We start from the raw sequence: 27,843 nt of genomic DNA on the forward strand, positions 1-27,843 counted from the left end.
CTTGGTCTTTCCATCAGGAGACAGCTATTGTTAGGGTAGTCTCACCACAGCCTGGAATCTACTCTAATAATCCTCCCGCCCCCCTTAAACACACCACACACACACACACACACACACACACACACACACACACACACACACACACACACAACCTCCAATGCTATTTTGTTTTTTGTGGTGAAATATTATCTGTGTCCTCCTCTTCCACCCGAGCATTCAATAGCTATTTAAATAGAAAGATGAACTCAACTTGCCCCATCTCTAGGGAAAATCAATTCTGAGAAACTTTGGGAGAGGAAAAATGCAAGCTTCCATGGATTTGCTGGATGAAGATACCTAAGTCACTTGCAAAGCTAATTTTTTTTTTGTGGTGGTTGTGGGAGCTGGGAGCTCTTTAAATCAGTTGGCAAAGTTTGGACTATGTTGCCAGCAGGGAAAATAAATCTAAAGGGACCTTAGGGTAAGAGTCTTTGCAGTAATTTAGTGTCTATATAGCTTTCCCCATTGAGTGTTGGCTGTGTTGATATTTCACAGACTTTGGTTTTGAGCAGTCGAGACACTGAGATGAGGTGTCCTCTGAACGGGGAGAGTCACATACGGTGCAGGATACGTCACACAGGAAGCAGGCAGCTTAAGCAACTTCTTAGACTCCAGATCCTCCACGGCCTCCACTTCACTAATTCTAATGTCCAGAATACGTGAAACGTTGCATTTTGCTCAGTCCTTGCCGTGTTTAAAACCAAATCTGAGATGGAAAAAGATACTGCTAAGAGTGTAAAGTTAGTGGCAGAAGTATTTAATGGCTGCTAGAGTCCTGAGAATGTATAAATTGTAGGGTATATTTAAATAACTTAAAATCAGAATTTATGTTTATTTCTATTTCCATGTTTTCATAACCATTTCTTTAATCATTTTTGGCCCTAATTTTTCAGGTATGTATGTGCATGCATGTTTGTGTGCATGTGCATATGAATAGTCAGGTATATTCATGTGCTGAGGGTGTGCGTTCACTTAGTGCTGAATCCAGGGCTTTTCTACTTCTAGAAAAATTTTCACTTAAAACTAATAGCTATTAAAACATAGAAATAGTCTTAAGAGGAAGACATGGTGGTGTTTCTAACAGTCAGCAATCAGGATCTTGTTGGTTCCCAGAAGTGCTGTCTGTCACAAACACAGCGCCTTTGGTGAAATAACCTTAAGTTTGTCTCTCTCTGACACTCACCAGAAAGCCTTCTCCCCCTCTAAAGGGCATTGTCCCCTCCCCCACACCCTTTGTATTTTTCTTTGTTTCCTCTTTCTTTCTGATTATTTTAGGTAATTTTTCATGGTCTGGGCAGGCTGACAGCTTGGGCAAGATCCGTTCTACTCAGTCTTGAGCAGACCTTGTTCATTGTCATCTAAGGTTGCTTCAAGGAGCACAGTATGCTCCTAAACTCAGACACAGTGATTCTGTGGTCGCTTCTTCTCTCTGATTTACTTAGGTTTCCACACAATCTGCAGCAGCTGTGATCTCCAGGAACCCCACATTGGTGGGGACAATATGAAGGGCTGACGGCAGAGTGAGATCCTCAATTGTTACTACTCAGTGACTTACATACTATGCCGTCATTAGCACTTGGATGTGTTCATGGGTTCCAGGGCTTTCTGGGCCATGCCTAGACACCACATGAAGGGGTTAGCATTAGCACAGTAGCCCTGTCAAGGCCTCAATTGCTTTCACTGGGGGCAGCATCTTTGCAGGAGGGAAAGGAGATCAAATATTTAGTTTGCTATTACTATCTGCAGTCAATTCCTCTCAAATTCAGGAGTCTCGGCTTTTCTTTTTCTTCCTTTAATTTTCTGGCAATTTAATTAAAAATCTACATTTCATATTTTATTCATTAGTACTTGAATCTATTTCCATAGATCTATACAAATACTCAAAGATTCTTACCACAGTTATGTTCATGTTATTGTTAAGCACTATTATTGTGACTTACAATTTTATATCTTACAAAGTCACTTCATAAACAAAAGCCCTTGACAATCATTGAGTACGTATGATGGGTGAAAGCTACACCATGCGACCCTTTACAACCCTCCAAGATGGGTTCTGCTCTCACAGGGGAGGAGGGAACTGATGTCCGTGGGGGTTCTAGTAATTTCAAGTACATATAGGAGGTAACTGGAAAAGTTGCTCAGGCTGACCTCAAAGTCAGCATTTGAAGGAGTAAATTCCAATACTCCCTGCTGTCCAACCTCGGCAGTTGTCGCCCGCTTTCACAGAGGAAATAAAGGCTCACGTGACTATAAATAACAGTGTTGCATTTTGAGCCTCATCCGACCAGACCCACGCTCAGAGCTGTTTCTACTTCCCAGAGGGGTGAGCTGTTACAGATACTAGTGTGTGCTGTTGCCATACTGTGCATATTGTTCAGGCTGATAAAAGATGAGGGTGGGCAGGAGGATAATCAGAGAAGCTTGTATGCAAAGGCATCGGTGGCCAGGGGCTGCCCGCCTGGTCAGACACGCAGAACAAGGCTCTGAGCTCAAAGCTCCGGCTACCAGACACAGGAGAAAAGAGGCAAGTCATGCTCACTGGGCATGCAGCCCGGTGCTCTGGCCCCTGATGGAGGCAGCCTGAGTCCCAGCGATTGATCCCTCAGCCAAGGCTGCCCTTCTCTCAGCAGCAGTAGGCTCCCACAAAGAAGGCTGCACATGGAAAACTCTTTGTAGGGCCCCTGATGACAGGATTGAATTTCACATCGCAGCTACCCCTAAACAGGTACACTTTGCTTCTTTCATGTTCCTGATGGATCCCACGGGAAAGAAAAGAAAGAGAAGAAAGGTCGCACTAAGAAACAGGTCACAGGCTAGTTTGTCTGGGTTTGTACCTCCCTGGCTATACCACCTCTGGGTTTTTGGCCTTTGAGTTCTTCAATTTCACACACCCTGTGTGGCCATGGGACACAATGGGAAAACCTTTCTGTGATAATTATTCCTAATTCATCTACCATGGTCACTGGAAAACGAGTGCTTCTGTGTATGTCACTGCTTGTCTTTAGATGCTCTTCCCCTGACCCAAACTGGGCACATATGAGGATCTCCCTAGGCACTGCCTCTCCCAAACCATTCCTGGGAAGCCCTTGCTGCTCTCAGCAGGCAGATTTTGGTTTCCTTTCCTATCCTTTAAGGTGGACTTTGACATAGTCCCTCTTATCTATTTAACATCTGTCTGCATCTGGTGCCAGCGTCTTGAAGTCAGATGCTGCCCCAGCACAGCGTTCGGCATTATGACGATGCAGTAAGTCCCTCTGAGTAAACAGGACATATGTAGGTGGAGAGTTATGTTTATGTGGACATCTTAAAGGAAAGGCAGACTTTAATTCATTCATAGTCTTCAAAAATAACAATTTTCTCAGATTTAAAAAAAACAATATTATTGATTACAGCAATAAAGAGTCTACAAAGAAGCAATAAAACAGTGCCTGCAATTTTCTTGCTCTGAGATATAGTCCCATCCAATAATTTTCTATGCTTACTTATCAATGCAAAATCCAAATCTCTATGCTTTAAATGATTCTCTCAGGTACACTGATGATGACTTGTGGAGGTTCAGAGGGGAGGCAGTTTATCCTCGCTTCAACTCAATCAAAGGGAAGCCAGAGCCCAAAGACGCACATACTTAATGGTAGAACTAGGACCACAAATCTTGTCTCAGTTCTAGGCTGTGTGTTGCTCCCTTGCTTGGGTGGTTCAAGTCCCAGTCCATCCAGCAACACTGGGAAATAGGTTTCTTCCTCGTGAAGGAAGGGTGCACCGAGCTGATCCCGTGTTTGTATCTCAGCTATGCTGTGCATAAGGGGTAACCATCGCCAGCATCTTGGAGGGAAGGAAAGATGGCATACGTAACAAACAACTCGTCCTAGAGTGAAATGACAGCTGGGCTAACCGAGCGAGTCAGACTGGCAGCAGTCAAAGGCAGAGCCTCTTTCTAAAAGCTAAATGAGTCTGAACAGTGATGGCTGGGTTCTGAATATGTTGCTATGGTGACGGCAACAGGTTTAATTTCATTATGGAATACTGAGCAGCGCTCTCATCCACAACTGATGATTTTACTCAGAACAACGCACACAGAGAGTTCAATGGACGCGCAGGGCTGTTGAGAGGTTACTCACCAAGGACGATAGTCAGGAACGAGTGCTCAGAGCACACAGCTGCCCCACCATGCCCACAGTGGGATGCTAAGACAGCCTCGTCTCTAAGCAGGGCAAGCCGTAACCTACAGGCACACAGTGGGTTACTGACTGCAGATGAGAGGCCATGTCTAATTTATCTGCACATCCACACAGTGGTGATGGAACTCAGAGCTCATTTTTTTTAATTGAATTATAACTGTGTGGAGACTCCTTTTGCCGTCCTAGCGTGGGAGCTAGGAAGATGCTGACTACTAATTCCCCATTCCTCTCCCTGAAAGCTCTGTAAATCACACTCTTAAAAAAAGCAACATGCTGAATTCCAGAACCCTCTCGGAGGAGAAGTGCCCGGGCTGGTGGGGTCTGGACTCTGTCCACTGAATGCACAGAACTTTTCTGCACAAACATCGTCTACTCCCAAGGGAGCTCACAACTGACTGCTCATCTGTGGAGACTCACATGTCCCCTCTTTCCCAATGGCAGGGCCATCAGGGTAAAGGGTGGGAGCCTATGACAATGCGTGGCTCAACTAAATGTGCTCCTTTCCTCAGGAGGGAGAAAGTCTCACAGCAGGAGGAGGCGCCACTTTGTGAGCAGAAAACATGGAGGAACAAGCAATGTAGCTGAAGAGTTGCTTCCTGAGCAGAACAGCAGAGTAGAACCTTTCTCATTCTGCCCCTCCCCTTCCCCCTTTCCCTTCTTCACACTACTTCTGTTGTAAAAGAGAAGACTTCAGGTCCAACGGAAACCCAGCCACCAGGTACGGAGATGTCCCCACGTGCTGCCCTGACATTCTCTTCCATCCTCAACGTCAGAGTGGGTCGCTCACATTTGGTGACCTCCCATCGGTGACATGGAAAGCCTGTATTTTACAGTAGGGTTTATCTGTGGTGTCCAGTCTGTGGTTTGGGATTGGCATATAAAGAACCCATTATTTAGTGCCATCCAGGATAGTTTCCCTGCCCTAAAAGTCTTCTGTATCGCGTTCTCTCACACTAACTCCTAGAAACCATGTTCAAAGTGTCACTCATCTTGACGTTGTCGCTAACCTTTGACAGGTACTGTTGGAGTAGGCCGGCCAGAGCTGAGGGAGGGGAGGTGGTGCAGGGCAAGGTCTGAGGAGCCCTGAGGCCCCAGAAGCTTGCGGTCTCTGGATTTACTCAAGAGCACCAGCAAAACAGAAACAAATTTGCTAATAAGAGTCTTTCCTGAAATATACTAAGCTGGGTTGGAAAGAATGGGAGTAGAAAAAACATTTTTTTTTTCTGAGAGAAACTCAAGTACAATTCACCAACCCTCTAATCTCTTAAACACTCTTGAGGAAGCAGCACAGTGGAAAGCCCACGGGTTTTTATTAGTGTTGTCCAGTTATCAGCTCCATAGCTGTTTGAAATGACCAATATGATCCTTAAGCCCAACTCCATTACCGTCGTTGGGCCCAGTCAGCAATGTACTGGTCTGGTTTGTAAAGTTTTTCCAGGGTACACTTAGGACACTCCCAGCTGTGGCAATTTCTACTTATGAGGTACAGAATTTGCTATGAGGGAAGATAAAGAGGGGCTTGCTCTCTTTTAAGTGCTTTTACATATGGTGTCTTTATCGAAGTGTGATGCCCGGCTCACTTGGGCCTTTGTGCTACATCCGTGGACACTGTTTCAACATCTCAGAGGCTTATGTGAGTTCTGGGGCCATCAGGTGCCAGCTGAAGATTTCTATGCTCTGCTTTTAAAGAAAGCCACGGGCATTTACTCTTATTTGGGGAGAATAAAGCCATGAATATTTGTGTCTTAAGTGTATGCTGCCATGGACCGGGGCAGTCACAGGGAGGCGTGGTAAGATACAGGGTTGTCTAATCCAGGAAAGCAGGCCTGTTGAGTCTTCCAACACCCGTCCTGCACCACCTTGTCTCCTTTGCTCCCCAGACCCAAGAAAAGGGCAGAATTTGCCGCAGGCAGGACAAAGACACCTAAGTGAGAGTTATGGGCAATAGTGAGGCACAGTAGAGAGAAAACAGGATTTACAGCTAGAAAATCCCGGGGATGGGGTGGGGAGCTGGCTACTCTGACTTCTCTGACCCCGGACACTCATTTACTCTTTAGCTTTCTAAGTTTTCAGGAAAGTTAATAAGCACATTTACCTCAGAAGGCTTTATTTGGAGCAGTTATGATAAACTACAGTGATCTCATATCCATTTTCCGTTTCTCGCCACTGCACAGGATCTCTGTATTTTTGGCTCACCACAGAGATGCGCAGTCAGGAATTATCAGTAATCAAATGGGATGCAAAGAAGACAAGTGAACGAGGCTTGAAGGAAGGAAGGGAAGAAGAAAGGGAGGACTGCAGTTTTCCGATACACCAAATAACATTAAATAGAAATAAAAATTAATCTGTGAATTGTAAGGTATGGTCTGCATTGTTAAGGATGGTGCTTGGTGCGCTGAGGTGGAGTGATTACTTCCCTTCTCAAAGCTCTCCAGTGATTTTTTTTCTCACTACTACAATAAAAGTACAACTGCCTTGAGCAGCCCGACTCCGCCTACTTCACGGCTGCCAAGGCTCTTCCTTCTGCGTCTCAGGCACGTGTGACCGTGCGTTTCTTCAGACAAGCTGAGTTAGTTCCTGCCATGAAATGTTCGTGTAAGCCTCTTCCTAGCTTAAAAAGTCTGCATATCTGGCTTCTTACCATCAGCTGTCTCTTCCCTTAGCTGTCACGTGGTAAGAAAAGCCCTTCCTGTATACACATCTAGGAATCTGGATGCATAATAGAATAATAACATTCTATTATTTATTTATTCATTGTTTCCTCCCCAACTCCTGCTGCTCCAAAGAAACCCAAACAAAACAAACAAAAAACAAAAAAACCAAACCAAAACAAAACCCCCCAAAGCCTCTTACATTTGTTCCAAATAGAAAACGTGACCTATGCTTGTTTAGTACATATGCCTTGGATATAGTTTTTTAATTATTTTGGCTTATTTACACAGATACATGAAAACAAACTGAATCTCTACAGTTCCAAGCAGAAAGCCCAGGCCCCTCCTTCCTCCCTCAGCCTCACATACACACTTCGAGATTTATTCTTTCTCTGTGAGTGAGAACAATGTGCCAATTGGTTTCACTTTTGAGACTTGAGAATGATATCCTTGTGGGCCACACTGCTCCTGGTCTAGGCTTGGAGGCCTCTTGATGTGGGGTTGGGAATGTAGAACAAGTTGGGTAGAAACAGGTAAAGGAGGTAAGTGACAGGAACACGCTCTCACGCACTGTTTGGTCTATTCCCAGGGCCCTAAAGGTAGCCAGCCATAACTCAAGGCCCAGGACCTGGTCCAGGGCTGTGCTATACCCAGTTCCCATCTCACCCTCAGTGTCCTATCCAGTAAAGCAGACACATCATCTCAAAGGGCAACCACAGGTATGGGGAGAGGAGTCTGACCTTCCACCAGGACCATGAGATGATACTTGTGTAAAAGAATCATCTGTGTGATATTTCTAAGAAAAAAAAGCAAAAACCTGCTTTTCTGGGCTACGTGAGATTTCTCTGATGATGGCACAGCAGGCCACTCAGAACTAACTCTGCCTTGGGGCAAATCTTCATCATCATATGGGGCCAACTTCTAACTCCAAGTGCACTTCATCCCTTCCCCTAGAGCTGGCTCCTATTAGATCTGATCTTGGTGAACACCCTCATCTGCTTTCAACATGCTGCATCTGACATGAGCTAATACCTCCTATTAGCATTCAAAGAAAACAATCTGGAAAAATCCGCTCTCAAGCAGAGTTCAAACAGGCCACAAGTAGATGTAGAATCTTTTTTTTTCTTTTTTCTTTTTTTCCGGAGCTGGGGACCGAACCCAGGGCCTTGCACTTGCTAGGCAAGCGCTCTACCATTGAGCTAAATCCCCAACCCCTAGATGTGGAATCTTAATTGTACAAAGTTTGTTAAAGTAAAAGCAATAAATTTATACATATACACATATAAATGTATGTACACACATGTGTGTATGTGTGTATGCATGTATGTGTGTCTGTGTAGGTGCTGTATGTGTAGGGGGAGGTGGTGAAGCCCAAAGCCCATGGAATGGTTCATGAAATCAAAAGACAAGAACGCTCTGTCCGATTTATGAAAGAGACTGTCAATGGCAAAAGGAGAAAAAATGTCCTCGTGTGGAAAAAGGCATGATCAAAAGAACCAAATGAGATGGAAAGGAATTGGGAATCTTTATCCCGCACTTACTGGTAATGGGTTAAAGTTCTGGTCCACCAGATGGTTGTATCCGTGGTCGAAAAATGAATGTCGTATCACGACATCAATGCCCTGATTGGCCAGCATTCCTAAAGTGTTTAGCCATCTAATAGAAAAAGAAGAAGAAAGCCACATCAGCACATTTTAAAATGGCATCTAACAAGCCATGAAGATTAGCTTCAGCACACAAACAACATCAGAACCACTGTACTTGATGTTTGAAAGGAGAAAATCATTTTAGGTGTTGAACAGGTAAGAGATCTCAAAGATTATCATATCCAATCTCCTATTTTACAGGAACAGAAGACTGAGGGAATAAAATGCATTGTTCATGATCGGAGTTATCACACTGTATGACTTCGTTTTACTTCTAGAATACTAACAAATGAACACTGCCAGCACTTAGGAGCCCAGTGCCTCTTCCCTGGCCACAAACATACGAGCACATGACTTCACAGCATGCCTTGCCTCCTCAGTCTCCTCCCTCTAAAGTACACACGCTTTCCACAGGACTCTACCCTACATCGACCTACGACCTGTGAAAACCAGCCTCGGTGTCTGGACCTCTCATGGTTCGCTGTCACAGTAATAATGTTCTCCTGGATGCCATGATCAACTATTCATGGACCAAGAACATTACCTGCACATGTGTGCTGCTATGGGAAACCTGCACTGACCGTGTTCTCATACCTGACAATGCGAAAGGCCTCGTTTGCACTGCCTGCTGCTCAAAGCCTGCCTTCTAAGCTCTTCCCAAATGCCAGGCCTGACCCTGCCACTGTGACTGACAGATTCAATTCATTCATTGATTAGGCAGTCATGGTTTTCTCTCCATATTACCACTGCTGAGACTATCACTCACCCTTGCTTTTACCTCAAACTTCATTCTCCACAGGTCCAAGTTGCACAAAATTACTTCTGAGTAGCCAATGTAGCATGCTGTCTTGTAATGACCCACGTTTTACACGTTTCCCACGTTTTAACTCATGCTTAGCATTTTCTACTGACCCTCCTCTAACTCATTTCTTTCCGTTTGCCAAATTCCTCACCACATATTAATCTCCTAAGCTAGTGCTGTCTTCTAACCTCTGGCATCCTAGTCAGCGGCGTCACTTTCTACCTTCACAGAGCACTTTCTGTGTGTGCCCTTGGTCAGCCTGGTGCGTGGAGATCACACACCTCTCTCTACCATTCCCCATCGGTCGCAGGCCCTCAATCACACCACATTTGAACTTAGACTCACGACGCTTCCTGGCACGCTGTAGGTGCACAGCACTGTTTAGGCTGACATTTGTCTGGATAAAATTAGATTCTAGAAACTTTGAAAAGTCACCATTTAGCACATGGGAAAAATTATGCATAGTTATGATTTCCCAAATCTGAAACCATATGGGGCTCCAAACCCATGACTTCTAGAATTAAACCTTTTCCCTGCTGGAAGGAAGAGCATTTCTAATTCTTATATTATGGTTAAATAGTGTTCACATTTTCAAATCTTTTTACATTTACAATTTTATTTTATTCGCATAGAAATGAACACATTTACTGGCAATTAGAGCTACAAATCCAAACCCCAAAGCAAAGCGACTCACACACAAAACGAGCTTTAAATCGGAAGGCAGGTCTGCGGGCGGACAATAGAGCAGAGCGTTTGCTGTGCTGGTCTTGTTCACGCTGGGACACTGTGACCCAGAGAATTGAAATTATTTGAGAACATCGCATGGCAAAGCTACTTGCCTTTATTATTTTCATTAGTTTGGCAAGCCTGTGAATCAGGATAATAGGTTCAGCTCTTGTTCTAATCCTGAGGCCCAGGAGCAGATGGATTACTGAAGATGCCCCGTGGTGGAACTTGAATAAGAACTCTGGGTGAATGCCTCTTAAATCAGAGTTCTAGCCATGTTCATAAAGCACAAAGATATCCAGTCTATATTTAATGCTGAACTATAAAAGAAAATATGGAGTTTCATCTCCTCGAAGAAATATATATGCATGAGCCCCACCATCAGCACCATCTGCACGGCAACATGGAGCTGTCCCATCGCTCACTTGTTAAGTATCTATTCTCCCATCACAAGCGTCGTAGTCAGCAGTTGTGGTGTTGCTCTACATGCTGGAGACATGGCAGCCTCTCAGGATGAATTTGCAGCATTCCAAAGATGGACAGGATAGCTATCTTTGAGTCGCAGTAGCAGACTTCTGATTCATGTGTGCATTTGCATGTGCCCTGGGAAGCTCATGGTTATGTGGTGTATCGAAAGACCTGGGGGAAACGCCATCTTTTCACGTGCTACCTAGTGTCTTAGAATGCTATACCTCTATTGTTTTCTGGGAGACAATTTGCACACCTTCAAGAACACAGTACATTGCTGTGTGCTGCCAGTAGGGTTCAGATGGGATGGATGACAGGGACGTGAGAGGAAAGACCAGGTGCATAATGAACTAGAGTTTTCTGATGTCTGCCAACTAAGCACTGGTAATCGGAGCTCAGCCCACATATCAACAGCTATGTTCGTCTGCAGTTCCATGGAGACATCTACAGCTATTTGACTGATGTTCAAGCCAAGGCAGGCCTCTGTTTCAGCTGCCTCTGTGAAGGCCTTTTCATTTCACATCATTTCTTACGTGGAAGAATATTCAGGAAAACATTCAGTACAACCAGGCTGCTCGCTGGACCTCAAAGCAGAGTCACTTGGCAACAGCTGAGCAAAAGCATTTCTGGGTTGATTCCAAGGGGTCCCCGAGTACTGACTGCCAACCTGGCTTTTCACCCTTGTCACAGGATTCATATCAAACTAGCGGGGAGTATATTATGAAGGAAGCCTCTTAGTAACACCGCATTAAATGCTGATTCACTCCATTTCATTAATTTGAACCATGCTTACTGGACTTCTCTGTGAGACACAGTTAGATGCTGAGGTTACCAACATGGAAGACCCATGATACACTGAGGTTATCTTCATGTACCTTCGACATGGCTTCATCTGAAAATGCCATCTACTTGGCTGCCATGACCTGTTCTTCGCAAATGTATTAAGGACGCTGTCTCCATGGAGGGGAGCCACATCTGTCTAATTAGGAACAGCTGTTAGTAGCAAAACACATAGCTGAGGGCAAAGCTGCAGTTCATGCATTGCTCAGCCAGAAAGCCTGGGCCAGTGGACCACAGTGGATCAGAAAAGAGTACTTGGTTTGTCTCTGGTTGTGAGGGGTTTGTCCTGGCTACATGACACTGAGAGCCAGGCAGAGTGCTACGTTTCTGTCTCAAATCATTCTTCAGACAACTACAGTAGCTTTCAAACTCATATTCTCATCCTTCCTGAGACGCTGTGCATAATATTGACAAGGTCTAAGTTTTAAAATGCTTATTAGAGTATCTCTTCTCTGATATCTTTAGTGGCTTGGAATAAGCCCAGAACAGGGCTTCATTTCCTTTCCCTGGTTTATAAGACCACCCATTGTCTGGTGTAAACCCTCTTCATAGTATCAGCTTCATTCTGTCTCTGCTGAAAGAAACCTTTACTTCACATTATTCACTGACCCTCTCTGACATGCCTTTCCGTGTTGTTTCTTCAGTCTGAGGTACCTCACTGTTAGCTCTCCTCCTCTTCACCTGGGAAGACCAGGTACTCTTACCATATCCCACAAAATGCCACCTTGTCTATGAAACCCTTCTGATAACCCATTCAGGGAGTTTTTATTCCTCTGTAAGCTCACCAGTTTTCTTTCATAGCAAGGCTGTGGGAGACAGAAAGAAATGGTCCACTGAATGGGGAAAGGCTGAACTCTGGAGGAGGCCATCTGGGTTTGAGTCTGATCTCTGCCACTAGCCAAATGAGCTCTCTTGGCTAACTTACCTCAACCCTGTTTTTCAACGTCTTTTGTTGTACTATGAGGACAACACTAGCTTGGTCTTATTGGCTCACAACTAAAACAGTAGCACCGATATTATGGGTGGTCAAAGTATTTAAGGCTTTCAACAGTGCCTGGTTCTTGGTAGATCCAGTACGCATTAAAGAATCATTACAGCATAATTATTCTTTACAATATGGTCATCTCTCATACTTGTCCTTCCAGTCATGTTTCTGGAGGATAAAACCATTAATGTTGTTTACCCAACTCATGGAACTATGGTAAAACGGAGATGGGAGAATGCAGGCAGCTGACTCCAGGATGGTTTGAGCTATGACTTATGCAAGATGTCATCTGTACTCTGAGGCTAATGTCTGACTGTTAGTAGCTGGAGAAGTGGCTAAGTAAGGTTAAATAATTCATGAATGAGTAGATGTAAACTTTCCATTGGAAACGAGCTTTTCCTTGGAACGGGTAAGGAGTGTCTTACAGTTTCCCTGTCAATTCCTAAAAATTCCTGGGAGTGAAAATGTCAATTACTTACAAGAATCCTGCAGCGTAGGAATCTGACAGATTGTTTGTGCCTCCAGCTGAGGTGGTCACTATGCCTTCCAGCCAAATCTTCTTTCCTGGAGTGTATGTGTTGACCACCTGTTCACACCACAAAGCAGAAGAGGTTGGATGAGATTTTAAAAGCCACTCCCCAGTGAGAAGCACCATCACTCCCTAAAGGAAGTGTCTCCCATTCTCTGCTCCCAAGTGGTCATGATTTGTGCTGTACTTTATGAAGCTGTGTGTCTGTTGCTTCCCTTTTATAGGAACACCATGCAAAGTGAGAGAGAGGTGGTCTACTGTAGTGACTAAAGGGCTGGACTTTGGTGCAGCTGACAGAGTGAGTTGCCACAGGCACACAAAAGCATTCATGCTCACACGTGCTCACTTTTTCCCTTAAGTAAACCCAAGTGATGGTGTGATGGCACAAATGCATATTCTAGAGTGTAAGATGACTTTAGGGAAGCAACATCCTTCACCAGAAAAGAATAACCACTTATGTTTCTATGGTAACGGGTCCCGAGAAGCAATGATTTTCAGGTCATGTTACAGAACTTTTATGATAAAGCACCCGGTCTATGTATTAGTAGTCCTGAACCATGCGTAGGAGAGAAAAAAATCTCCTAGGGAACTGTTGTATAATGAGCATGGCATGCATATTATAACCATAATTTGAGGATAACTGAAGTAAATATAAAAAGAAAAGTCCCTGACCCATGTGTCAGTTTCTACACAAGGAACTACAGCTGTGTGCCTTCTAAGCAGAGGCAAAGCCTTGTTAAAATGTGTCCCTCTGAAGTTTTGAAATTACCCAGTCTCTGTTCTACAAGTTGGAGGCTGGCCAAACTATTCTGATCATGGTGCAGATACACTGGAAAGCAGTCTGGCAGTTCTTGTGATGGGTAATTCTAGTAGCTTCTGAAAGTACACTGTGAGTCATACGCTTGTCTATAGCTAGCTCATTTGACGAAATAAGACCAACGAGCAGGAATAGTGAGCCACAGACTAAACAGGGAAACGGGGAAAAGGAAATAGGAGGACGTGTTTAAACTGGCAACCAATGCTGGCAACTTAGACTCAATCTCATAGGGATTTTTAGGTAAAAGCCTACATAACCCTTCCCAAAGCTGCCCAATGGTCCCTCAGGGTGACAATGGGAAGGAAGTACACGTTTCTGCCTCTGAAAAGCAGCCTAAAGAAGTCATCCTCTCCTTAGTTCACACAGCTCTGAGGGCTGGAACAAGCTCCAAACACTTGTTGCCCCATCCAGAGGCCTGAGAGAAAGACTGAGAAGCATGCTCCTGCTGTGTTCTCTAGCATCAGGCTCTGGCCGCTGCTGTAAGGACTAGAATCTGAAGAAGGACTGGAGGCCCTGGCATACACAAGGGAGGCTGATAGAAAAATAGTGCATTTAGAGACCCACAAATTCCACTTCTAGACATGTTCACCAAAGCCATTATTCTTCAGGTTTCTGCAGTCAAATGCTCTACCACTGAGCTATACCCCCATTTTTCAGGTTTCTAAAGAGAAAAGAATAAAGATCTCACCATGTCTGTGTAGGTATCCATAGTTAGGACTGAAATATAACATGCATTTAATGCATAACGTGAAATTCTATGAAGCATTTGAGGCAAAAATTCAACATAAATTAAAAAATACAAATATGTTTTTATAGCCATTTATTAATATAGAATAATAAAGACCAAAGATGTGTATTTTAAGAACATATGTCAAGCATACAATGAAGACACACACAAAAAAAAAAATAAACAAAGCCTAACCAAGATATTTTGTTTATTGATAATAGGTTTTGCTGTAAGTTGAGGTGGAATATACTATCACGTGGCTCTTGGTTCCTTAGGACTCCCAGAAAGAATATATGTAGATGTATTTATATGAATATATATGAATATACAATGAGATACATATCTATACATGTGACCAAACTCATAGGCAGACATCAAGCGATTGTATTACTTTTTACTATTTCTTTCTCTCTAGGTTTAGCTTCCTACAACTGTCTCACTCCCATTTAGAAGAGAATTTGTATTTTATAATGCACAAAAAAAATTGTATTTGGCAAAGTTACTGAGCTTTTCAGAAATAACATTGTACTGATATATAAATTAGATAAAGTGAAAATTCTAGCCAAGAACAGAGGAATAAGAATTAATGGTGGCGGCCACACTGGCGTGCTGTTAAGGTGAGAGAGCAGATGCTTACAAGCACAAAGCAAGGGTTCAAACCGCATTGCTACAAACAAGACAGCGCCCCCTAACCCTCCCTGAACACTGAGACAGCGCCCCCAACCCTCCCTGAACACTGAGACAGCGCCCCCAACCCTCCCTGAACACTGAGACAGCGCCCCCAACCCTCCCTGAACACTGAGACAGCGCCCCCAACCCTCCCTGAACACTGAGACAGCGCCCCCAACCCTCCCTGAACACTGAGACAGCGCCCCCAACCCTCCCTGAACACTGAGACAGCGCCCCCAACCCTCCCTGAACACTGAGACAGCGCCCCCAACCCTCCCTGAACACTGAGACAGCGCCCCCAACCCTCCCTGAACACTGAGACAGCGCCCCCAACCCTCCCTGAACACTGAGACAGCGCCCCCAACCCTCCCTGAACACTGAGACAGCGCCCCCAACCCTCCCTGAACACTGAGACAGCGCCCCCAACCCTCCCTGAACACTGAGACAGCGCCCCCAACCCTCCCTGAACACTGAGACAGCGCCCCCAACACTCCCTGAACACTGAGACAGCGCCCCCAACACTCCCTGAACACTGAAAGAAAAGAATTATCAGGGCCTGAATCTTGCTTACTGCAAAGTAGGTAGGTATCTCACTTTTTAAAATTAAATTATTTTATTTATTTACATTCAAAGGTTGCCTCCCTTCCTGGTCCCCCCTCCCTGAGTTCTTCACATCATCCTCCCCTGCCTCTGAAGGTGTGTTCCCCTACCCTCCCACCCATCTCCACCATCATCCCTCTTCCTTGAGGCACCAAGTTTTTACAGGATTAAACATAACCTTTCCCACTGAGGCCATTCAAGGCAGTCCTCTGCTACACATGTGCCCAGGGTCACAAACCAGCCCATGTGAGCCCCTTGGTTTTTGGCTTAATCTCTGGAAGCTCTGAGGAGCCCAGGTTAGTTGACACTGTTGTTCTTCCTATGGGGTTGCCATCCCCTTCAGCTCCTTCAGTCCTTCCCCCTAAGTCTTCCATGTTGGTTCCTGACCTCATTCCAATGGTTGGCATCTGCATCTGTCTCAGTCAGCTGCTGGCAGAGCCTCTCAGAGGACAGCAATGCCAGGCTCCTGTCTACACACATAGTACGGTCTTAGTAATAGTGTCAGGATATGGTGTGCACATGAGGGATGGATCCCAAGGTGGGCTGGTCACTGGGTGGCCTTCCTTTCAGTCTTTACTCCATTTTTGTCATTTTGTCCCTGCATTTCCTTTAGACAGGAACAATTCTGGGTTAAAAACTCTGAAGATGGGTGTGTGGCCCCTGCCTCAACTGGGAGCCATGTCTATCTACTTGAGGTGGTCTCTTCCAGTTCTATCTCCCCACTGTTGGGCATTAATATCATCCCCATTGAGTCCTCTCACATCCCAGGTCTCTGGGACTTTCTGTCCCCCAACCCCCACTGCTGCATATTTCCATTCATTCTCCTGGCCCTCTGGGCCTCCCTCCTGTCTCTCCCCATACCTGATCTGGCCCTCCCTTTTCCCCTACCCCCTCTTCTCTCCCACCCAGGTTTCTCCCTGCCACTGCCTCCCATGATTATTTTGTCCTGCTTCTAAGTGGGTTTTAGGTACCCACACTTGGGCCTTCTTGTTAAGCTTCCTACAGTCTGTGAGTTGTACCATGGGTATACAACTTTTTGGTTAATATCCACTTATCAGTGACTATGGTATGTCCTTTTGGGTCAGGTTTACCTCACTCAGGGTGGTATCTTCTAGTTCCACCCATTTGCCCGCAAAATTCATGTCCTCATTTTTAATTCCTGAATAGTATTCCATTGTGTAAATAAACCACATTTTCTGCATCCATTCTTTGGTTGAGGGACATCTGGGTTGTTTCAAGATTCTGACTATTACAAATAAGACTGCTATGAACATAGTGAAGCATGTGTCCTTGTGGTATAGTGGAATATCTTTTGGGTATATGCCCAGGAGTGGTATAGCTGGGTTTTCAGGTAGAACTATTTTCAATTTTCTGAGGAATCGCCAGACTGATTTCCAGAAGGTTGTACCAGTTTGCAATCCCACCAGTAATGGAGGAGTATTCCTCTTTCTCCACATCCTTGCCAGCATGTGCTGTTGCTTGAGTTTTTGAACTTAGCCATTCTGATGGGTATAAGGTGAAATCTCAGGGCCATTTTGATGTGTATTTCTCTGATGATTAAGGATGCTGAACATTTCTTTATGTGCTTCTCAGCTGTTCAAGATCCCTCTGTTGAGAATTCTCTGTTTAGCTTTGTACCCCATGTTTTAATTGTGTTATTTGTTTATTTGGAGTCTAATTTTTTTAGTTCTTTGTATATTTTGGATATTAGCCCTCCATCAGAAGTAAAATTAGTGAAGATGTTTTCCCAACCTGTAGTTTACTGTTTGTGCTGTTGACAGTGTTTTATGAGGTCCCATATGTCAATTGTTGATCTTAGAGCCTGAGCCATTGGTGTTCTGTTCAGGAAACTTTCTCCTGTGTCCATGCATTCAAGGCTATTTCCCACTTTCTTTTCAATTAGATCCAGCATGTCTGGTTTTATGTGGAGGTCCTTGATCCACTTGTACTTGAGTTTTGTACAAGGAGATAAGAATGGATTGATTTTCATTCTTGTACTTGCAGACTGCCAGTTAGAGCAGCACCATTTGTTGAAGATGCTTTCTTTTTGACACTGTATGGTTTTGTATTTTTTGTCAAAGATCAAGTTTCTGTAGGTATCTGGATTTATTTCTGGGTCTTCAATTCTATTCCATTGATTGACCTGTCTCTCTCTGTACCAACACCATGTGGTTTTTATCACTATTGCTCTCACTCTTTTAAACACTGCTCAGAGTGTCTCTCTCAAAGGGAATGAGAAATCATAAAAATAAGAAAGCATGAGAAACAGCTAACTGACTTAAAAAGGATCATATGCTGAAGTTGAAGATTATATTTATAATTCCTTAAAATATACTCTATCTGTGCAAGTAATATACCTTTTACTTCCTTTATCACTAATCAAAGCTGAAGAATGTACTTATATTTTTCTTTTCTTTTTTCAGATTTGGCTTTCAGACAATTCAGAGTTTAACTTTGTCCTCAGAGATAAGCTCTGAAAGCATGCTAAGTGATAGGAACCCAACATAAAATTCATATGTTATATGAATCCATTTATTTAAAAGAGCCAGATTATGTTCTAGAAAGTCCATAGAGGTACAAAGTAAATTAGTAGTTCCACAGGGTTGATAAAGTGGAGGAAGTCTGAGGTGGGAGACAAAAGGAAGTGACTTACTAATAAGCATGAGGTTTCTTTGTTAGTCATGACTATATATATATATATATATATATATATATATATATATATATAGAGAGAGAGAGAGAGAGAGAGAGAGAGAGAGAGCTCTGAGAGCTCTGGTATGAATCACAAACTAGCTTTGGCTTCAGCAATCATTATCTTAGACTTAAAAATTATTCATTAACTTTAAAGGCATGGGTTTTAAATAGACCAACTGAAAGTCCCTTCTAAAAAATATGTTAAAATGCATTGGTATTTTATAATATGAATGCATATCTCTTTGGCTCTTAGCACTCAGTGTTTAAGGCTGTCTTTGATTACAGCCTATTGAATCCCATGCACTACTATCATAACTGGTTTAGAAAGACATGGTGTAATAGTGGCATGAACACCAGGGAGCAACCAACCACTGTCCACTGCCTGATTGCTTCAGAAGATCAAACATCCCATACTTGGCACCATCATCAGGCCAAGAAACTATCTACAGTTAGACAGCTCATTCCCCAGGGGGAGTGCTATTACTACTATTAAGCTGCTAAATGAGCACAGTACTAAACTATTTCCAAATGATATCATTATACATATGGGTCAATACATTTCTCAACCTTTATTTCATATAAGAAACTTCTATTTGTAATAGACAGTCATTTACACAGAGTTCCACACTGACCAAGATGTGAGATGAGAGACTGTAGAGTGCTCTGAAAGGAACATATACACCATATCTCACCTTCCCCAAGGCTCAGGGATCATTGTGGGAGAGTGGGAAGGAAAGAATGCAAGGCCAAAGGTGGTAGACGACCACAAGGAATCATCATCTTTCAGGCAGCTGCACATACGAACTAACAGTGCTGGCAACAGTCTGTACAAAACCTGTGCAAGCCCAAGTCAGACAGTATCTACGCAAGGGAACAGAAGTTACCCACAGAATTCTACCCCTAGTTGTGGAACTGTTGGCAACCGTTGGCCTCTGGGAAAGAGATTGGTTTCTCTATGAATGTAGCCCTTAGTAATTCTGACAGTGCTCCAGTGGAAGAACACACATCCAGGAATATTTGAGCACCACTAGTTGGTTTTGGTGAGTTAAAAGAAAGATACTAAGTTGGATGGATAGGAAAGGTGGGTGGATTTGAGAGGAGTTGTGGGAAAGAGTGACTATGATTAAAACACATTGTACTAAACTTTCAAAGAATAATTTTTTTAAAAAAGTGTTTGATAACAAAAGTTAAAATTAACTAGGCAAGTAAAGGTTAAACACAAATAAAGTTTAAATAAGCCTGAGATGATCATCTCAGAAATGAAGATCTGAATTATTGGGGAGTCGTTAAAATTTGTATAATAAACTACAGATGTAGGTGAAATTGCCTAGGGAGAATATTTTTTAAAAATAGAGTAAAAATAGGCAAGGATTTCATTTCAAAAATATTGAGGCATTATCAAATACTTTAATTTATCACTTCAACATTTATTAGCCAACTGCTAGATGCTAAGCAGACTAGGGGCAGGTACAACTGATTTCCACTGTAGTCACTCAGGGAGACTAACAGTAAACAAACAAGAATAATTTTAGTGGTAACAGGAGCTGAGAAGAAACTGCTAGGCAAGGAGCTTGTCAGGAAGAAGGGTTGCTTTAGACAGTGCTCAGGGAAGAGCCTCTGTAAGGTGGTGTCTGAATTAGGAGGGAGCCAGGCCCTTAATGTTCCCAAAGGAAAAGCACAGAAAAGGGATGGAAGGTGAAACAGGACCACTGCTTGGAGCACCAAAGGAAGGCCATCTGGATTATAGAAAGAAAGAGACAAAAGACTGAGCAAACGAGGTCAGAGAAGAAAGGCAGTGCTTTCATTCTGAGTGTGGCTGAGGCTATTGGAGGGATTTAAGCAGGAGAGGGGTCTGATCTGACTTATGCCAGATTACTGTAGCTGCTATGAGGTCATACATAGGTCTGAAAAGGATTGTGGAACCTGTAACATGATATACAAATTAAAGGCCCTGTTATATCTATGATCACTCTGAGCTTCGATGTCCTTATACATAGATGGGATAATACCCGAAGGGATTGGACTCAGGATCCCAGCTGTTTGACGAAGAATAAATAACATGAGGCCAATGACAGGATAATCCTGAGCTAGTGGAAAGGGATGCAGACCCAGCAGGTGAACGCTGATTTATGGGAGCTCTTTAAGGAGATGAATGAATTCAGAGAACTAGTCCAGAGAGTCCTCAGTTTGGCAATAGGGTTCTGAACTACTCATCATGCTTCTGGGAAGCCTTCAACTACCATCTGTTTGAAGTCATGACATCCACTCATCTTTTCTTTTTAATATTTATTTTTTGTTATTTTTAAAGTGTGTGTGTGTGTGTGTGTGTGTGTGTGTGTGTGTGTGTGTGTGTCCATATTTGAGTGATGCATATGCCTGTGGATCCTCTGGCCTTTGATCTTCCTAGAGTTTTAGGGACTTAATAAGCTCCACAGTGTGGGTGCTGGGAACTGAACTTGGATACTTTGGTCCAGGAGTAGGATTTGGTCTTAACTGCTTAGCCATCTTCCCCCACACCTCTCAGTCTTATTTTCTTAAGTGTTTACTTCTTAGAACAGTGCTTGGCACAGAAGTGGGGCTTCATTGAAAATAGTTCTAGTCACACAAAGGAGCTGATGCAATGCCAGATCTGCCCTTGTAGGAACTCACAGAAAACCCCACTTTTGAAGGAAATTAGATGACTTAAAGGGCGATTAAACTGGTCAAAGAACAGAAAGCCATGCACCGCTTGCAAATACAAATTGAGGGATTAGGAGAACCAGAAACATACACTGAAAAGTTTCCAGGACACAAAAGACCTGGGCAAGAACACTGCCTATGCATTTGCTGAGCTTTGGTGTATCAAGTCTTGACTTCTGAGAGGAAAAGAGAAATCCTGACTCTTCCGACATGTGACATATATAAAACCCAACAAGCTCGCAAGTCTTAAAAGCAAATTATCATCCAATATGATTTGAATGTCTATGAACTTTATGGAGAATTATTATGAGATTCTGAAATTGAAAATTTGACAATCATGTCCAGCTACTTTTGAGCAGGTTTGCTGTCAACACTTGGGTGGAAGGTGGAGGTGTTGTGTTGAACTTGGAGGGGTAATTTGTATAAGATGATTTTCTTTCAGAGTCCAAAGCCTATCTCTTTTAAATGGAGATATGACTCTAGAAAATGTTTGGAGTTATGAAAACTATGTACGCAGAACCCTACAAAGTCCACTAATACTTAAAAAAAAAAAAGTTAATCTGAATTCTTCTCTGGCTGTAGGGAGAATTGCAAGGAAATAATCTATAAATTTTGGTTTAGGAACTGAGGATGGAAAGCATGTGCTGTGCTTGCACGGTGCCCTGGGCTCGCCCTCGGATGGTTCTTCCGCAGCGTTGTGATTGGTGAGCTAGCGTTCAGGAGCTATGGCCTCTGGAGACACGGCTCTGCACTGCAATTCTGCCTTATTGTATATTCACTGCGTGGCCCTGAGTTGTAAATTACTTCTTTGTGTTCTAGTGTAGAATAAAATATCTTCCTCAGTGTATTTTATGATTTAACTAACTAACATTTGTAAAAGGACTTTGAAACAGTTCCTGCTATATAGCAAACACATAAGCCCAAATATTTTCTCCATTTCTTTCCTTGTCCAGGACACAAGTTTGACTTGGGCACTGGTTGCGCTCACCTCAGATGAGTCACTTGGGCTAATGGATAATATCCCAGATATGTGTTAAGCACTAGGAAACGGCAGTTTATAATTTTAAGCACACATGGATCATAAACATGAGCTCAACTAGCATAATGAGCATAATTAGCATATGTGCGCTTATCCTCAACACGGTATCCTGCTGCAACATGAACAAAACAGGAAATGGGGTGAAACTGACCCAAGCGGAAGCAGTTATCCGAGGAGGGGTATTCCTGAAGCACTAATGTCGAAAGTTTAAGGAGTCAACACAAATTGAGCAAATGCTTTCTAAGCCTTTTCTGCTAGGACCCGGTGGGAAATTTGGTGAACTGGGAGTCTTCCAAGAACAGAGAAGGCCAGCATGGTGAGGCGTGGTGGAAGTATGGATGCTGATGCTGGGCGCTGGTTGAGCCTGGGGAGAAAAGCAGCTTGGGCTGAAGAGAAGAAAAACCAAACAAAGAAGGGGGGAAAAACGAAACAGAAAAAAATCGATGGGACCAGCTGCAACATTCTCCCAGAAAATGAACTGCTAAGAGACCAAGGGCTATAGTTCACACTGCGGTTTTCTCAGTGAATCTGATTCTCCCTGTGCTGGAAGAGAGAAGAGGAGAAGGCTCTGGAAAGGGAAAGGGCTCCTGGTGAGAAATGATGTGCCAGTGAAGGTTGTTCTTAGGATGCACTGGGGAGGACGAGACTGGACGGATGGACCCTAGTGGCCAGAGGAGGAAGCTGGTGCTTGGATCCCTTCCAGCTGTTTTGTTTCCTAGATAAGACTTCAGCCCTGGGGTCCAGGTGGTCAAGGGAGCTTTGGGGCACCCAAAGAAAAGTTTGTTAAGTGGCCATTGGCTGCTCACAATTCCCTACTTCTTTTCTAGAGGCAGAGAGTTATGAGGGGTACACCTTTCCAGATTTCTTCTCTCACATTTCAAAGGCAAGCTCTGAGTGAAAATGTTTGGTGTGTTTATGGAGATTCTCTGAGGCAGGAGAGATGTGGGGTGGGGAGAGGACAGAAAAAAGGGAGAGTACACTTAGGGAAAATGTTTTTGATGTTTTTTTTAAAAAGTAAAATAGGAACATAACCATTTATGGGACATATTTTTTCAAACCTGATCTTCCCTCTCCTGTAGTTCCTTGATATCCTGTCTCTGTCTCTGAGAAGACTTGGGAAGACCTGGCTTCAGGCACCGGCTGCACAGGAGATGGTAGCATTGTTGCAGCAGACATGTTGTTTATGGTTATCCAGAGCAACACCTTCCTTAATGAGAAAGGAAGCAATAAAACAGGAACAGTGGACAGGCCAGCTGGGCTAATCAGCCCTGGCAGGAGGCCCGTCCTCCCAAAGAAGCTGGAGCCCATTAATTCCAGGACCTCATGTGTTTGGGGGTCAACCTTCCCCAGAACATCAGAAGAGCAGACACTCTCTACATGAGAGAACGAGTCTGCTAGATAGCTGGTCACAAGGCATTTCTTTGAGGAAATCTCTTCTTCTTGCTTTACCAAACACGATCTAATATTCTTTACATATTGTGTGCGTGTGTGTGTGTGTGTGTGTACACCTGTGTGTATACATGTGTGTGTACACCTGTGTGTATACATGTGTGTGTGTGTATGCGTGTGGACGTATGTGTGTACGCGTGTACATACTGCATTGTGCACATGGTCAGAGGACTATTTGAGGGAGTCAGTTCTCTCCTTTTTACCACATGGGTTCTAGGGGGCTAGACTTAGGTTGTCAGTTTTGGTGGCAAGCACCTTTACCCACTGTGGCATCTCTCTGGTCCTCAGGAAGCTCCTTAAACCTTACCTATATCTCTACCTTGAGTATCAGAGTCTTGATTCCACATTGTGTTTTTGAGTGGTCAAGGTGAACTCTCAATATTGTTCTGTTTTGTTTGAGGAGGGGAAGAACATTGATCCTTTGTTGGTTGTGGAACTCCTCCTCAGTTTCAGAACCTTCGTTGGTTTCTTGTTCGTTCTTCTTTCTTGTTTGTTCACTGAGAGGTCTTTGGTCGCCAGAGAGATGAACAGCAAGTACTTGGATCTGATGTTACTGAACTCAGTGACCACTGAGCCCCAATTAGAACACTGACAGCTTTATTACGGTGGTATTTACTACCTTACAGAAGCAGCACTTAGTCTCCTATCATCCAATCTGCAGTCCTTTCCCAGAAAGCCCCTGCAGGATGGCCTTACTATTTTAGAAAGGTGTCTTGTACTTTGGTTGCTTACTTGCTCCCATGCCCCTTGCCCATGCCTTTGTTAGTTTCCTCAAGGAATATTTCAAGCATTATTTTCTCTAGCGAATATTCCTCAACTCTTTCGAAAGTTTTCTTCTTTTGTCCAAGTTCCAAAGTTCTTCGACACTATCGCTGATCTCATCTTACTGCACATAAATGAAACTTTGTATTTTCTCTTTTTTCTCATGCCCCATGAACTTCCTGACAGTGACTTTATTAAATATTCAGTCAGAAAATGAGACTATTTCATTGAAGTACAGGTAACTAAGGACCTCCAGCTAGCAAGGCCAAGCACCATGTACTCACAGTTCCAGTTAGGGCTCTGTTATATTCTAATTGAAGTTTCCTCCTTGATATTTGTGAAAGTGAGGATCTGGTAGCTTTAGGTCTATGAGCCTCAGGTAAAGGAGCCTGTGTGAGCCACTGGACTCCATCTATACAAAGAGGAAAGCATGACCTAAGAGAATCTAGTTTTTGGCCATTACACAAGGCACCTGTGGTATTAAAGGGGGAGCAACCCCCTCCCCAAATGATCAGAAGAAGGCCAAGGTGTTCATTTTGCCATGATATAACGTTTAGACAGGGATATTTATAGACTATACCATCAACTTAATAGCAGCTAGGAGCAAAGGGGTAAACTACAGGCAGGTTTTAATTGATAATGCTTATGAAAAACACTGATTTCAAAAGCACTAAATTATGAAAGAGATATCATTACTTTACAAAATATATTACCTTTTGTTTATAAATGCCATTCATACATAATTAATCTGTTGTAATTTGCTCAAGGCCACAGAGCTTGCCTAAGTAGTTAAATGAAAATTCAAACTCAGACCCACTTCACTGCAGAACCCATGCTCTGCCATTACACTGTCTGCATTTGGCATCCATTCATGATTTACTTTGTAACCTTCATGAAATTTCTTTCTAGCCACCCAAGATTAGAAGTGCTTTCAAAGAATAGTCGTGTTCTTGGTGAGGGAATATCAGTGTGACTCCACGATTAGTTGATAATCTGGGGTGACTGCCCTGAAGGTGAGGTTTGGATGAGAGTTTTCAAACTTTCATGGTGTTTGACAAGTGATGGTGACTAGCCAAGGCTTTTCCATACTCAGCCTTGATGCCTTCTGCTCCATTCCCATTGTTTACGGAGAACAGAGAAAGGAGTGGTGATGCAGAAGAAGTGTCACCTCTGGGCAGGCGGCTGGAGAAGTAGCTCTGTGTACAAATGGCTATTTGGAGCAAAAAGGAGCCTTAGTGGGAGGGGCACCTGGAGACGACCTTACAGCATTTTGGCATGGAAGTAAGAGGATTGGTTCTAATGCTTATTCTAAACAAAAAATAACATTACCACCATTACCAAAGTTGGTGGCATTTGAATGGGCAGAGCATCCAGGAGCCTGAAATATTGGTCAGTCAGAGAAAAGGTTGGGGAAAGGAAGGCTTAGGTAAGCAGCCGTTAATTGTTTTCCATTCAGTCTTCACTATCGCTTATCATTGTATTGGGTTTCTGGAATGTTCTTCTGTGTCTTCTTTTGTTTACTCAAAATGGCTGACTTTATCTTGTCTCTGTGTGTTCTTACAGGGCATAAGTCTTGTACAATGGGAACTTTTTTAAGAGAAAGAAAGCAGAACCACGTTATAAAGTTTAGAGATACTAACCCGTGAGGCCCTGCTTTCTTTCTCTTAAAAGGGTCCCTATTGTATGAGACTTATGATCCATAAAACTTGGATCACCCATGGATATTATCCCAAGTCATTAATGCAGTACATGTTATCATTGTGCTCCTCAGTGCATTCTCCCTCTGATCTGCTTTCTTGGCTTGTGCTCCTGTTCCTCCCCAATGATATCTACTCTTTTTTTTTCTTTTTTCTTTTTTTCAGAGCTGGGGACCGAACCCAGGGCCTTGCGCTTGCTAGGCAAGCGCTCTACCACTGAGCTAAATCCCCAACCCCCGATATCTACTCTTTAACACTAATTCCTTAGTATGGAGTTCAACCCAGGTAGTTGACATTTTGCCAGGTCAATATTTCACATAATATTTCTAAACTAAACTAAACTAAAATATTGTTTTCTAAAATGGAATATATGATATTTACAAACAGATTGTAACATAATTTAGGTCCAAAAGAGAGCTCTCCTTCACTTCTACACAGATGGGAGACACTCTCCTGTTATGCCCGTGTGTAGATACAATTCACAAGGGTCTCAACATTCATTTTCTGTAGTGTCAGACCACAGCGGAGTTAGCACAGACTAAGCTTTCAGTGTGAACAGCACGTGTACAACTATGAAGGGACTAAGACATTACTTCTTGGTCCTGCATCCCACTTATTTGTGCTTCTCTCCTTTCAATATCTATTGAGCATCTGCCAAGTGATACACACTGGGACAGTAAAGGAGGGATTCAGTGTTGTTGAATGAGTAAGTGAATTGAAGAATGATTTCATAAACACCATGGGTCTTGTGGCTGTTGTTGTTCTTTGTTTGCTTGTTTGTTTGTTTGTCTGTGATGATACCTGTTTGGTCTCAAACCCAAGACAAATGGCTGAGGTGTTCATTAATATATCAAAGCAAAGCTGGCTACCAGGTTCTCCCAGCATCCTCAGTCACCTGTTACAGCTCTCCTGGCTGGTGCACACTCCCCAGCTGCCCTTCCCATACCCAGCCACTCGGTCACCTGGCCCTTTTCATTTATTCTTTGCTCTCCTGGCCTCTTGGTTTGGCTCGTCCGTCTTGTCTCTCCTCACATGGGCTAGCTCAGTCTGCTCATGTCCACTCTGGACTCTCTCAGATGTCCCTGTCTCTGTGCTCCCTTTTACCTACAACAAACTTTCTCCTCCACCACACCTAGGAGCAATCGTCATGTATTTTCATTCATTCATTCACTCATTCATTCATTCTCCCTCCCCCCCTTCTCTCTCTCTCATTCATCTGGTGCTGAATAACAGGATCAGTCATGTTCTTTCTTTTTATTTTACTTTTTCGCTCAAGAAGAACCATTCTTTTTTTTTTTTTTTTTTTTTGGTTCTTTTTTTCGGAGCTAGGGACCGAACCCAGGGAAGAAGAACCATTCTTAATCTATTGATGTTTACATTTTCTACTTTCTCCCCTAAAGAAGAATAACATTATTTCCCTCTTTAATCGTGCTTCTAGTTATTCTGTCATCCTCAAAAGTAACTAGTTTTTGATATGTTAAAAAGCTCATATAATTGGACAGACTAATGTGCTTATTAATTTACCAGGATTATTTTTTTAACCTTCCTTCCATGGCCTAACATCTAAGATATATTAAAAGCAGCATAATGTCATTGTATTTTTTGAAACTCCAAAAGAGATGGCCTTTATTCAATAACATAAGCAATGGGTGAATAAAGGATGTTAAGTGTGGCACCTATTGCCACCTACATATTCTCCACAACCTTCCCACAATCAATTTCTAAGTAAACCCATGCCCAAACCACACATTTCCCAGTGTTTATTTCCTCTGAGATGTGCTATGCCTTATTAGATTCAACTCCTAGAATTCTTGGGTGGGCTCTTCCCTCTGGTTATAGCAGGGTT

At 43.2% G+C, this 27,843-nt stretch overlaps 1 protein-coding gene across 3 annotated transcripts in view; it reads right to left on the reverse strand.

Annotated features, from left to right (window-relative positions):
* Positions 1 to 27,843, reverse strand: part of Hpse2 (heparanase 2 (inactive)) — a 699,168-nt gene that overhangs the window by 122,473 nt on the left and 548,852 nt on the right. For all 3 annotated transcript variants that reach the window (NM_001415809.1, XM_039085865.2, XM_063270025.1), the window contains 2 exons: positions 12,815 to 12,921; positions 8,410 to 8,524 (listed from right to left, as the gene is read on the reverse strand). In NM_001415809.1, the coding sequence (NP_001402738.1) occupies positions 8,410 to 8,524; positions 12,815 to 12,921 (222 nt within the window). The remainder of the gene's footprint in view (positions 1 to 8,409; positions 8,525 to 12,814; positions 12,922 to 27,843) is intronic.

The sequence above is a fragment of the Rattus norvegicus genome, chromosome 1 (genome assembly GCF_036323735.1).
Source record: "Rattus norvegicus strain BN/NHsdMcwi chromosome 1, GRCr8, whole genome shotgun sequence".
Taxonomy (NCBI): domain Eukaryota; kingdom Metazoa; phylum Chordata; class Mammalia; order Rodentia; family Muridae; genus Rattus; species Rattus norvegicus.